Consider the following 12,223-nt stretch of genomic DNA (forward strand, 5'->3'; position numbering starts at 1 on the left):
TGGAGTCAGATACAAAAACCCTTTCCCTGTGTAAGCCTCAGTTTCCTCAGGTATAAAATAAGGTGCATGATGCCCGCTTCTCAGGATTAGAGGAGAGGAGCTGGAGAAACAGGGCCACAAAGCAGGTAATTATGTTAGTCAGTGTTCGTTGCTACGATGAATACCTGAGAGAAACAACTTAGAAGGGGAGTGCTGAGAGCATGGCTCAGTTGGTAGAGCGCTTGCCTGGCGTGCACAAAGCCCTGGGTTCAATCCCCAGCACCACATAAACCAGGCTTGTGATGCTTGCCTGTCATCTCAGCACTTGGGAGGTGGAGGCAAGGGGTCAGCAGTTCAAGGTCACCTTTGGGTATAAAGAGAGTTTGAGGCTATTTATGTGAGACCTTGTCTCAAAAAAAAAAAATAGATTGAAAGATTTGTGTCCCAGCTTCGGAGGATTTACTACTTTGGGCTAGAGACTGAGTGGGACACCATGGTGGTGGAGACTTACTTACCTGCTCACATCATGGTGGCTGGGAACCAGGGGGAGACAGCAAGCTTTTGACAGGGACTTCCTTCCTCTGCCTTCTGATCCATCCAGGCCTCCAGCCTATTAGATGGTTCTACTCCTTTCAAGTCATGTCTTCCTTCCTCATTTGCTACCCTGTAGACCACTCTGCTCTGGAACACCCCCCCACACACACACACACATACACAGAGGTGTGTGTGCTACACGTCGCTCAGTACAAATCAAGTTGATAAGATTAATCTTCAAGGGGCTGGAGAATTGGTGGTTAAGTGGTTTAGAGGCTCCAGGTTCAGTTCCCAGCACCTACATGGTGGCTCACCACCATTTGTAACTCCTGTTCCAGGGATCTGATGCCCTCTTCTGGCCTCTGTGGGCACTGCACACACACAGTGCACATTCACACAGGCAAAACACCCATGCACATTAAATAATAATCTTTTAAAAACTGACGTTAAAGCAGAGACAGAGTGGGGTGGGGTGGGGTGGGAGGAGGAAGAAATAAGAATCTGTTGAGGGCCTGACACTGCCCAAGTGACAAATAAGGAAACTGAGACCTAAGAGTCAACACTGATAGAAGTGCTGGGCTGGGCTTTGTGCCTTAGGTACAAACTCCAGTCCGTTGCTCTAGACCCTTCAGACACGGAAGGGACACTAGGTCTGAGAGCCCAGCAGAGTGCCTCAGAGGGGTCCCAGCTGCAGAGTCAGGGCTTCAGGCCAGCGAGTGGGTATTGCCAGACCCTCTGCCTCATGTGTGATTGCTGTCCTGGCTCACTGGTGCCCTCTGCCTTTTCTCCACAGCACACCACAACTCACCTCCGGGGCTCAATTACCCTCTGAGCAACAACTCTGCCATGCCGCCCACCCAGACCCCTGAAATGCCCCAGCCCCGGCCCTTCCGCCTGGAGTCCCTTGACATCCCCTTCTCCAAAGCCAAGCGTAAGAAAAGCAAGAGCAGCTTCGGCAGTGAGCCTCTGTGATCCAGCTGCCTGCTGCTACCTGTCTTCAGGCTTCTAGAAACTTCCAAGTCCTCCCCACGAAGCCCCAACCAGGCCTCCTCTCCCCTACTCCACAGTGTCCCCAAGGCCAAGGGGATCTTAGCCCTGGGAAGACACATTCCCTTCCCTGTTCCCTAGAGAACTCACTTTGGCCCAGGGCCTGAGCTCTGTGGAAGTTGGACTACCCTTCTCAGAGAGAGGCCCGCTCCAGCTGTTCACAGCAGCCAATGTTCCCACTGACTTTCCTGCCACAGAGCCTACACTAGCCAGTGTGGGTCTACTTCCATGGGCTCAGGTCCCACTGGGCCCTCACAAGCATCCTCACCATTGGGCACAGAAGCTGCCACTGGATGAAGCTAAGCATATTTATTGATGACTAAGATGCTGGCCTCTGTGTGATTGGCCCCTTCCAAGGGAACCTGTGCCACACAGGGACACAGATGGAGACCTGGAGCCAACTATTATGCCTGCCTACTATTGGCTGGACCACAGCCCAAAGAAGGTGCTTTACACTAAGCTGCCTAATAAACTGTCTTTTAGAATAAGCTCCCCTCCCCAACCCTCTGATGCTTCCTGCCCCCCCCCCCCCCACTGCTGTCCTGGAGAGAGACTGTCTACTACCTCAGGCTGCAAGCCAGCAGCTCCAGGGTTTCTGTTGCCAGCAGCACAAGTGACTATAGAAACAGAGCCATGCTTGCTGAGGCAGAAAAGGCCTGGGTTGTAGTGTATGTGCTTGTGGAGATCATAGAGCAACCTCAGATACCCTTCCTCAGGCACTTTACCAACTGAGCTCTCTCCCCAGCCTGGGCCTCTTTCTTCTCCTTTTTATATTTATTTGTCTGTTTACTTATTTATTTAGTGTGTGTGTGTGTAGGGGGTACATGGTGTGTGCATATGGAGGTCAGAGGACAGCCTGTGGAAGTCAGTTCCTTCCTTCCACCCTGTGGGTCCCAGGGATTGAATCTAGGTCATCAGGCTTGGCAGCAAGCATCCCTGCCCACTGAGCAGCCCCCCTTACGTCCCCAACCACCAAGCATCCCCCCCTTATTGTGTGAGCCTGGTTGAGGGAGCATGTGGGGCTTCCAGGAGTGGCTACCCTCCATCCACTGTGGGTTTGAGGGTCTCACTCAAGCTTGTGCAGCAAGTGCTGTTACTTGCCCTCCCGCCCAGGCTTGGGTTTTGACAGTCTTCAGGGGCCTGTCCTGGAACTGGGTGTCCTGACACAGCCAGAAATGAATCCGGCTGTCATTTGTTCCCACCCAGGGGCTGTAACAGCCCTCCCCCTGATATCCCAGGCCTGACCTGTGGTCAGCCCACAACCTCTGTCCACTGGAGAAGCACCCACTTCATGGTGTTCTGTGAAGGGTTAGAGAGAGTGTGTACTAGCTCTGTCCTGAGCTAACCCTCCCATTCTGCCGCCCTCCTTATTTTATATTAGTTACTGTGCTATGCCCAAGGCCTTACCCCTGGGCCAAGGAGTTCACTGAAGAAGCCAGGATAGAAGGTGAGGCTACCAAAGACCAGTGCAGTAGAACCAGTCAGGGAAGGGCAGCTCAGGTTTCTATGGGAGCAAAGCTCCACCCCCCACCCCACCCTAAGGATGAAGATACTAGATCTCTGATGGAATCCTGGGGAGGGCAGGCACCTCTGGTGGAGGGAGCTGAAAGAACAGCAGGCAGGAGATGGGCAACTCAAGGTGTGTGTGTTAGAGGCCAGCAGTACTCAGAGCAGGGAACAGGGGGGGGGATGACGCTACGGAGATGTTTAGGTGGATACCGGAAATAGCGTCCTGAGCAGTGAGTGGCACCCCCTCTAAAGTCAGTGTCAGTGGGTGGTGGGGTTGGGCTGCAGAGAGGTTAGCAGCAAGAAGCTTCTTTTTTAAAGTTTTATATCAAGATTGATTTATATTGAGACAGGGTCTCATGCGGCCCAGGTTGGCCTTAAACTGGCTATGTAGCTGAGGATGGCTTTGAACTAATTACCCTGCTGCTTGCGCCTCGACTGCGGAGATTACAGGTGTGGGCCACCATGGCTGATTTTATATGATATTGGTGATCAAATCCAGGCCTTCATGCATGCTAGGTAAGCATTTTACCCACTGAATTACAGTCCTAGCCCTTTAAATTTTTTGTCCCGAGTCTTGAGTTGGTGTGTGCGTGTAAGTCAGAAGACAGTTTGCTGGAGTCGGTTCTCGCCTTCAACCACGTGGGGCCCAGGGATCGAACTCAAGGTCAGTCTGGGTGGCAAACACCTTTACTAGGTGAGCCATCTTGCTGGTAACCCCAGCTCTCACTGTGTAACTCTGACAGACCTGGACTCGCTATGTAGGCCAGCCAGGCTGGCCTCAAAGTCACAAAGACCCGCCTGCCTTTGCTTCCCACTTGAGAGCTGGGATTAAATGCATGAGCCACCAATCCCGGGTGTGAGGAGCCTTTCAATCGCTAGGTCTGTCCCTTGACCACCCCTGCTGTTTGGGGCCAGGCCAGGAGCCCACTTCCCACCCCATTGCTCCCTATAGGTAAGGGCCCGCTTCCTAGCCCTCTAGACCAGTGAGGGACGAGGAGGTGACATCCCCGCCCCGATCTCGTCCAAGTGGCGACAATCGTATCCAAGGGGACCAGGGCCAGCAGCCTACGGAAGAAATGTAAACTCTAGAGACCCCCTGCGCTAGGTGGGTTTGGGACCCACGGTGCGAGTCGAAGGGCGCCCGGCTTTGTTGATTGGCCGCAGCTACGGAGCTGTCTCTCTTGGATTGGCTCTTTTCCATAGAGGAGGCGGAGCCTCAAGCGCATTCTTCCAATAAGGTGCAGAGAATCCGCCTCCGACGGGGCACTTCCGGCAGTGTTCCCTGTTTCTCAGTCCGTCCCCTCCGCGGCACGGGCCGCGGGGGCCACAGAGTACCCGGACTGCTTCCAGGTGGTACTCCACCGCCTCGAGCGGCCATTGGGCGGCCGCCGAGGGACGCTTCCGGTGTCCAGGTGCTGTTCTCTCCCGCTAGAAGATGAAGATGGTTCCCCGCCTCGCCGCCTGTGCCTGGCCCCTCTGTGGGCTGCTGCTGGCTGCGCTCGGCTGCGTCTGCGCCAGCGGCCCCCGCACCCTCGTGCTGCTGGACAACCTCAACGTGCGGGACACGCACTCGATGTTCTTCCGCAGCCTGAAGGGTGAGCCCCGCGGCGAGGGCATGGCCGGGGTTGGGAAGCCCCAGGTTGGCGGCACCCACCGACGGCTCAGCGAGGGTTCCTCTGCCGACCATCTGCTCCAGCTCCCTTTTTTCTTCTCCAGACCGGGGCTTTGAGCTCACCTTCAAGACCGCAGATGACCCCAGCTTGTCCCTCATTAAGTACGGGGAGTTCCTCTATGACAACCTCATCATCTTCTCCCCCTCCGTGGAAGGTAAGGGCGGCGCGTCGCCCCCACAACTGGCTGGATTCGAGGCGCTGGACTCTGTTGTCTTCTTGTGGTTCCTGGGCATGTTCTGAGTCTCGGGATGAGTTTCGAAGCACAGTAGAGGAAATTGTTCATTGCAGCCTGGGCCTTTGGAGCTGTTATCTTTCAAAAAGATAGACGCTTTGTTTATGGAGAAGGGGGTTTTCTCTAACAAAGGTCCTGATAGAGAAGCCTTTGGTTTGACTTACTGTGTACAAAAATTGTCCCGTCATTACCATGGGTTGCTGTAAAAAGCCATTCTGCAGGTGGTAGATCATAAGATTACAACTCCTCCAGGCCTGAGAGTCTGGTGTTCCCAGACCAAGAGCAGATGATGGGGGAGTCTCATTTTTATCTTGCTGAGATGCGTGCCTTTCACATAGCTGTACCCTCCTTACATGTGTCTTCACCAGGCTAGGTATCTCCAGTTCATTTTGCTATTGTCTTATTTGTTTGTTTGTTTATATGGGTGTTTGGTGAGCATGTATGTCTCACTGTGTGTATGCCTGATGCCTTTGGAGGCCAGAAAAAGGTGGTGGATCTCTTGGTTTGGAATTGCAGACAGTTGTGAGCTGCTGGGAATTGAATCCGGGTCCTCTGGAAGAGCAGCCAGTGCTCTTAACCATCTTTCCAGCCCTGGCTGTTTCTCTTTTGCCTTGCTGTTTTGGTGAGCATGGTATATAGTCTTTCCATTTTACCTCTGTGTCAGAAGATAAAGTTGTCCCTGTCTGGGGTAAGATGTTCCTGCCATCCTCCTTTCAGGCGATGACGCACAGATGGCTTTTCCCTGGCAGCTACTTAGTATTCTGTAGTTCACAAAGAGTGGGTTCTTCTAGCTGTCCAAAGTGTTTTCCCCGGCTCCTGCTATTCCCTTCAGGTCCCATGGGAAGCGCCCCGATCACCTCTACTCCTGGTCTAGGAATGCTTTCACAGCCTGGCCTCACAGTGCCTTCTGACCCACGTGCCACCTGTACCCAGCTCCACCTTGGAACCAAGGAAGTCACATTATTCTCCTGCTCAGAATCCTCCAGTGGCTCCCACCAGCCCCAGCCTTCCAGTAACTGGTCACCTCACTCCCGGTCTCTGGTCCAGCCCTGTAGACGTCACACCTGTTGTTATTCTGCTCGTGTGCTCTGCCAGTGTGCCGTTGCTGTCCGGCTGTCCGGCTGGCCTTCTGTCTTCTCGTGGGTCACTGGTTGAAGGCTCTCCTCACTAACCTTGGCACAGTGGTTCTTTTCCCTTAGTGTCCTAGTCTTTCTTTCCCAGTCCAGAAGAAATACGTAGCAAGTAAGCAGATTGTCTTCTGTTGACCGCCAGACTCGCTCTGGAGAGAACTCTAGAGTTCATCAAGCCCCAGCCAGTGCCCCAGGTTCATGGCAGCAGTGGTTAATTACTAAGTGAACTGACCAGCACAGGATAGGCCCTCATCCTTCCAATGCTGGGATCCAACAAGCCCCTTGGGTGATGTGTAAAGCACCGAGTGGTTCTGCTCTGGGTAACGTGAACAAGGAAGCTGTTAGTGTTAGGCCACTGGGCCCTACAGCCAAACGACAGTGTCATCTTTGGATTCTGCGGTGCCTTCTCAAACAGCTTAGGTGGAGTGACATTGATAAAGTACTGTAAGGTGACCCCAAGCATGGTGCCAGTGATGGCGCAGACTATGGGTGGTCGAGGCATCTGAGCATTTGAACAGCGTTACTGTGTGAAATGTGGGTGGAAAGTGCAGTATTTCTGAGTGAACAGATGTGGCTTGGAATATGTGTTCTCGTCTCAACAAGCGTGACTGGGATATCTTTGGTGCTTGCACCTGGAGGACAGAGGCATTGTTTTGAGCTTCCCTTTGAGAACACGGGTTTGTGCCATGTAACAGATGTGGAATCTACTCTCCCTCTCATGTTTGGGTCGATGGGAACCCACTCAGATCCATCCAGCTGTTGGGGAGCAGGGACAGGACTGTCTGGTCACGGTGTCTGGGGCCTTCTTTCAGATTTCGGAGGCAACATTAATGTGGAGACCATCAGTGCCTTCATTGACGGTGGCGGCAGTGTTCTGGTGGCCGCCAGTTCCGACATTGGTAAGTCTGCCCTAGGAAGTTCCAGGGCTTTCCACCGGTTCTCCACAGAGCTCAGAGGGCTTTATATGCGGGAGCTACCAAGGCGGCATTGGCTAGGTGAGCCCCGCCCAGGGAGGCAGGGAGGCAGCTGGAGGACTTATTTGGCCCTGGGTCCCTTCTGTACTGTCTGTGACTGGAGACGGTGAGGACCCTGGTTGATTTTCTCCGTGATTTGCTTGTTGTATTCTGTTGGGTGGCTCTGCTCTGATGGGAGCAAGGAAGTCAGGGGAGACAGTGGGTGGATTTTGTTCCAGATTCTGGTTTTGAAAATTTGACAGCAGCACGGTGAAAATTACATCCTTGGCTCACATGTTGGTCCCTCAGCTTCAACAGCAAACAGCTCAGGCCTGTCTTTCGGCCGTGTTCATCTCTGTGGGTTTCTTGGTGGGGTGATGACAAGGACTGGTAGGCTCAGGCCTGCTAAACCAGCATGGGCTGTGGCTTTGCTAACTTTGCTAAGGGGGTCTGTGCAGATCCACGTTGTATGTTTGTGCAGGGACGGGGGAAGGCTGATGTTGAGTTTCACTAATCATCTGAGCCCTAGAGGTGGCACCCTGCTTGATGCAGGTGCTGGGCCCTGCGGCTGACCAGCAGAGGGTGAGGTATGGAGAAGCCATGATGTGCGTTGTTAGGCCTGCCGATAGGGCTCAGCCAGGCAATCTCTTGGATCTGTGCAGGTGACCCTCTTCGGGAGCTGGGCAGTGAGTGCGGGATTGAATTTGATGAAGAGCAAACAGCTGTCATTGACCATCACAATTACGATGTCTCAGATCTTGGCCAGGTAATCAGCTTGTCCCTTCAGCTGCCTGCAACGCACCTCAAAGCTCAGCTTTGCTTAGAGACCAGGTGAAAGTCAGGCCCTGGGGCCCTTTTCTTGACCCTATTTTCCTGTCCCCTTTGCAGCATACGCTCATCGTGGCTGATACTGAGAACCTGCTGAAGGCCCCAACCATTGTTGGGAAGGCATCTCTGAACCCCATCCTCTTCCGAGGAGTTGGGTGAGTGGGTGGAGGAGGATCAGGGCTCACTTTCTGTTTTTGGACTTCAAGCCAATTTTGGTTTTGTTTTTCAAGACAAGATTTCTCTGTATAGCCCTGACTGTCCTGGAACCCAGGCTGTAGACCAGGCTGGCCTTGAACTCAGATCCACCTTCCTCTGCCTCACAAGTGCTGGGATTAAAGGGGTGCGCCACCACCTCCCAGCCAAATTTAGGGTTGAGAATGTTCCTTCCCCCAGGTGATAGCAGTGAGTTTTACCATAAGTACCTGGCTATTGAGAAAGTATCTTTCCTGGCCAGATGATGTGGTGTGTGCCTTCTGAGGAGGCTGAAGCAGGAGGATTGGGGCTTCAGGCCAGCCTGGCTAGAGAGACCACATCTTTGAATGGATGATGAACAAAAGAGCTGACCCCTCTCTCTCTCTCTCTCTCTCTCTCTCTCTCTCTCTCTCTCTCTCTCTCTCTCTCTCAAGAAATGGAAGAGCTTTTCCCTGGGGGAGGTGGCGTGGGACCCCGTGTCCTACAGCTGCTTCCTGCTCAGCGCTGGCCTTCTCCCTCCTCTCCCTTGCAGAATGGTGGCAGACCCTGACAATCCCTTGGTTTTGGACATCCTCACGGGTTCTTCAACCTCTTACTCCTTCTTCCCAGATAAGCCCATCACCCAGGTGAGAGCCTTTGCAGCCTCCAGCTCCTGGGCCCAGGGGCAAGCACTTTGAATTTGAAAACCAGAGCAAAGCGGGAGAGGTGGGCTAAGACTCATGAAGAGATGATGGGACTGGGGACAGTGGTGGAAACAGTGATGCTAGGTCCTCCCTCGGGTGGGTGTGGGGACATAGCCATGCAGGTGTCCAGCCTGCTGTCCACTTGCTGTGCTGGCTTTGCTGGTACTTTGGTGATGCCCAGGTGACTGCCCCTTCTGTCCCCAGTACCCTCACGCGGTGGGGAAGAACACTCTCCTGATCGCAGGACTCCAGGCCAGGAACAATGCCCGGGTCATCTTCAGTGGCTCCCTGGATTTCTTCAGCGATGCCTTCTTCAACTCAGCAGTGCAGAAGGCCACACCCGGCGCCCAGAGGTAACGCCAGAGCTGGGAACATGAGGTCTGTGTGCAGGAGAGCCTTTGGAAGTAGGTCTTTAGGGCTTCACCATTATGTAGACTTGGTTACAGTGCTGCTGGTATTGACACACACACACACACACACACACACACACACACACACACACACACACACGGTGGTAGTGGCTTGTGTGGCGCACTCTCACCTACACTTCTGGAAGATCATGTGGCTTGTTGCTAGAGCACTCAGCCAACAGGCATAAGGCTCGGCTCAGTCTCCAGCACCAAAGTGATTTGGGACTGATTGTGCAGATGACCCATAGCAGCCCCGCCTGCAGCTTTCATTGTTTCCCCTTTAACCATGGGCCAGTGGATGCAGCAGCTTCCTTTCAGAACCTCACTTGAGTGCATTGGCCTGGTGGACAGGAGTGGTCTCCATCAGGCACCCAGCAGGAAGTGGGCTGCAGCCTCCTTTTTCCCTCCTCCAGGTATTCTCAGACAGGCAACTATGAGCTAGCTGTGGCCCTCTCCCGCTGGGTGTTCAAGGAGGAGGGTGTCCTCCGAGTGGGGCCTGTGTCCCATCATCGGGTGGGCGAGACGGCCCCACCCAATGCCTACACGGTCACCGACCTGGTGGTAAGAGCTCCTGGGGTGGGCAGGTCCTAAGGTTTTGACCAGGGTGGATCAGTTAACTCAGAAGCCTCAGGGGTACCCAGGATGAGTATGTGTCTTCACTCTATCTCTAAGAGAGTCCGCAGAGATGCAGAGCCGGCCACCATTGCTAACTGAAGCCGCTGTGGCAGAATGTAGTGGAGTTCAGCTCCACTGAAGGGGCAGGGAAGTCAGTTACCAGAAAAGTGACATGGCAGGGGAACTTTGGGTTGGACTTTGTAGGTCACTTGTCGAGGCCTGGACATTTGTTAGTGCCTGACACTCAGGATGGAGGGGACTCTGCTAAGGACCTCAGGCCCAGGAGTGCGCTGTGCGCTGTGACCGGGCAGCGGGGGCTTCCACAGGCTGCAGGAGTCCCCGAGTCCCCGCCGTGTCTCGGTGGTGGCTCCCGTCCAGTGCGGGCACTCCCGCTGACCCAGCCTCTCATGTCAGGAGTACAGCATCGTGATCGAGCAGCTCTCCAATGGCAAGTGGGTCCCCTTTGATGGTGACGACATTCAGCTGGAGTTCGTGCGCATTGACCCCTTTGTGAGGACCTTCTTGAAGAGGAAAGGTAAGTGTGACGCCTGTCACAGAAAGCCACACAGAGCAGCCACCTGCCCGCCTCAGGACACACGAACCTCTGAGAAACCCTCCTGATCTGAGTGCTGCCGCTTCCCCAGGTGGCAAGTACAGTGTCCAGTTCAAGCTGCCTGATGTGTACGGTGTCTTCCAGTTTAAAGTGGATTACAACCGGCTAGGCTACACACACCTGTACTCCTCCACCCAGGTAAGCAGGGGCAGTCCGTTTCTGGCCAGTAGGTGTCCTTGGGCCTCCCAGTCACCAAGGCCTGCTGCCTCTGTCCTATTACAGGTGTCAGTGAGACCACTCCAGCACACACAGTATGAGCGCTTCATCCCCTCAGCCTATCCCTACTACGCCAGTGCCTTCTCCATGATGGCCGGGCTCTTCATCTTCAGCATTGTCTTCTTACACATGAAGGAGAAGGAAAAGTCTGACTGAGCCAGAACCTGGGACTCCATCCAGCAGGGAGATGGCAAGAGGATTTCACTGGAACGGATGGGTTGGGTTGTTGTTTTTAAGGCCATGGGAAAATGGCACAGCCTTACCTCAGTGAGGTGATGACTATGGGGTGGGGGGCAGGGAACTTTTTTTTTTCTGTAAGTTTTCCCATTTTGAATCACTCTGTGGCATTTTTCGTATGTGCAGCCACCCCCATTTCTAAAATAAAGAGAACCACTGCCCTCACCCATCATCTGGCCCTCACACTTCCTGACGGCAGGGCTGCTGTCTAGGGATTACGTGCTGGAGACTGTCTTTTCACTCTTCACAGAGGGAAGGTGGGAATCACAAGGGAAAACTAGAATTTCAGGGCTGCACTAAGAATGCTGGGGAAGGACGCCTTTCAGGCCACCGTGCATTGAATGGTGTATCATAGGTTCAGGCAAAACACCAATCAGCATAAAATAAAATTCAATTAATAAAGAAGAGCTTGAGTTACGTTCACTGGCTTCAGGCTCCACCCATGTTCTTGTCAAGCACATATTAAACTGTATGTGAACGCTTCCTCTCTGTTGGGGTAGAAGAATCGTTCTACAAGCCAGAAACTCCGCTCAGCACATTATACTCTGCATGTGGATTTGCGTTTAATAGTTTACAGCTCCCGTGAGGAGTACTGGCCAAACAACCATCCAGCTAATGGGCTGCACTGTTAGCTCCTCCTGACCAGTTCAGCTGTGCTAGATAAATCCAGACACAACTGGGGGGTCGCTAAGGAACACATTTCCAGGCGTTCCTCGGACCAGCCTGGCAGACACCCCTGCTATTAAAGGGTGGTTTTTCCTGCTGATCTCTGAACACGAACATGTCCTGCACATAAGTTACTCGCAGCCTAGGCAGCACGTCCCAACACCGTGGCCACCTCTGTCAAATAGCCCATTCCTGGCACTAGGGACCGATACCACAAACTGCCACCCACTGTCTTGTCTTGGACCTTGGTGATGGAGTGCAGGTCTAACCCCCTCCCTCCCAGGCCCGTCCTTGTCTGCCACCACAGCTATTCGTGTACTGAGACAGACAAGGACAGGAAGTGCTTTCTGGTCAGCAGTGGCACTGAGGGGTTTTCCCCTGGTGGGGAGAACATACTACTTCCAGTGTGTGCACAGGGCTCAGCCTCACACTGTCTTTAGCACGGACACTTGGTCTTTAGTGATCAGTGAGCATCTCTTAAGAGTTGGGCATTGTGAATGCGTCTAGCCTAGGGATTGGGAAATGTGTCTGTGAGCCATGCTGGCCTGTCACTGCCATAACTAAACATGGGCTTTGGCATTTCTTTTTTGTTTTGGTTTTTGTTTTTTGAGACAAGATTTTCTCTGTGTAGCCCTGGCTGTTCTGGAACTCGCTCTGTAGATCAGGCTGGCCTCAAACTCACAGAGATCCGCCTGCCTCTGCCTCC

General features: G+C 53.5%; 2 protein-coding genes across 5 annotated transcripts in view; both read left to right on the forward strand.

The window, feature by feature from the left end:
- Kif17 (kinesin family member 17) overlaps nucleotides 1–2,048 on the forward strand; it is a 40,420-nt gene extending 38,372 nt beyond the window's left edge. For all 4 annotated transcript variants that reach the window (XM_059255266.1, XM_059255267.1, XM_059255264.1 and 1 more), the window contains exon 15: nucleotides 1,307–2,048. In XM_059255266.1, the coding sequence (XP_059111249.1) occupies nucleotides 1,307–1,485 (179 nt within the window). In that variant the 3' untranslated portion in view covers nucleotides 1,486–2,048. The remainder of the gene's footprint in view (nucleotides 1–1,306) is intronic.
- A 2,359-nt stretch (nucleotides 2,049–4,407) lies between these two features.
- Ddost (dolichyl-diphosphooligosaccharide--protein glycosyltransferase non-catalytic subunit) lies at nucleotides 4,408–11,016 on the forward strand. Its single transcript, XM_059255268.1, has 11 exons — nucleotides 4,408–4,664; nucleotides 4,786–4,896; nucleotides 6,917–7,003; nucleotides 7,720–7,823; nucleotides 7,946–8,040; nucleotides 8,610–8,703; nucleotides 8,965–9,113; nucleotides 9,584–9,731; nucleotides 10,200–10,320; nucleotides 10,430–10,536; nucleotides 10,621–11,016. Exons 1-11 carry the CDS (start codon nucleotides 4,505–4,507, stop codon nucleotides 10,768–10,770), a joined length of 1,326 nt encoding a protein of 441 aa, XP_059111251.1. The 5' UTR covers nucleotides 4,408–4,504; the 3' UTR covers nucleotides 10,771–11,016.
- The last annotated feature ends 1,207 nt before the right edge of the window (nucleotides 11,017–12,223 follow it).

Source organism: Peromyscus eremicus, chromosome 2 (genome assembly GCF_949786415.1).
Source record: "Peromyscus eremicus chromosome 2, PerEre_H2_v1, whole genome shotgun sequence".
NCBI lineage: Eukaryota > Metazoa > Chordata > Mammalia > Rodentia > Cricetidae > Peromyscus > Peromyscus eremicus.

Coding starts and splice junctions, on each gene's coding strand:
- Ddost (XM_059255268.1), top strand. CDS start 4,505: ATGAAGATGGTTCCCCGCCTCGCCGCCTGTGCCTGGCCCCTCTGTGGG. Junction 4,897..6,916: donor CTTCTCCCCCTCCGTGGAAG/GTAAGGGCGGCG, acceptor GCCTTCTTTCAG/ATTTCGGAGGCAACATTAAT. Junction 9,114..9,583: donor GCCACACCCGGCGCCCAGAG/GTAACGCCAGAG, acceptor TCCCTCCTCCAG/GTATTCTCAGACAGGCAACT.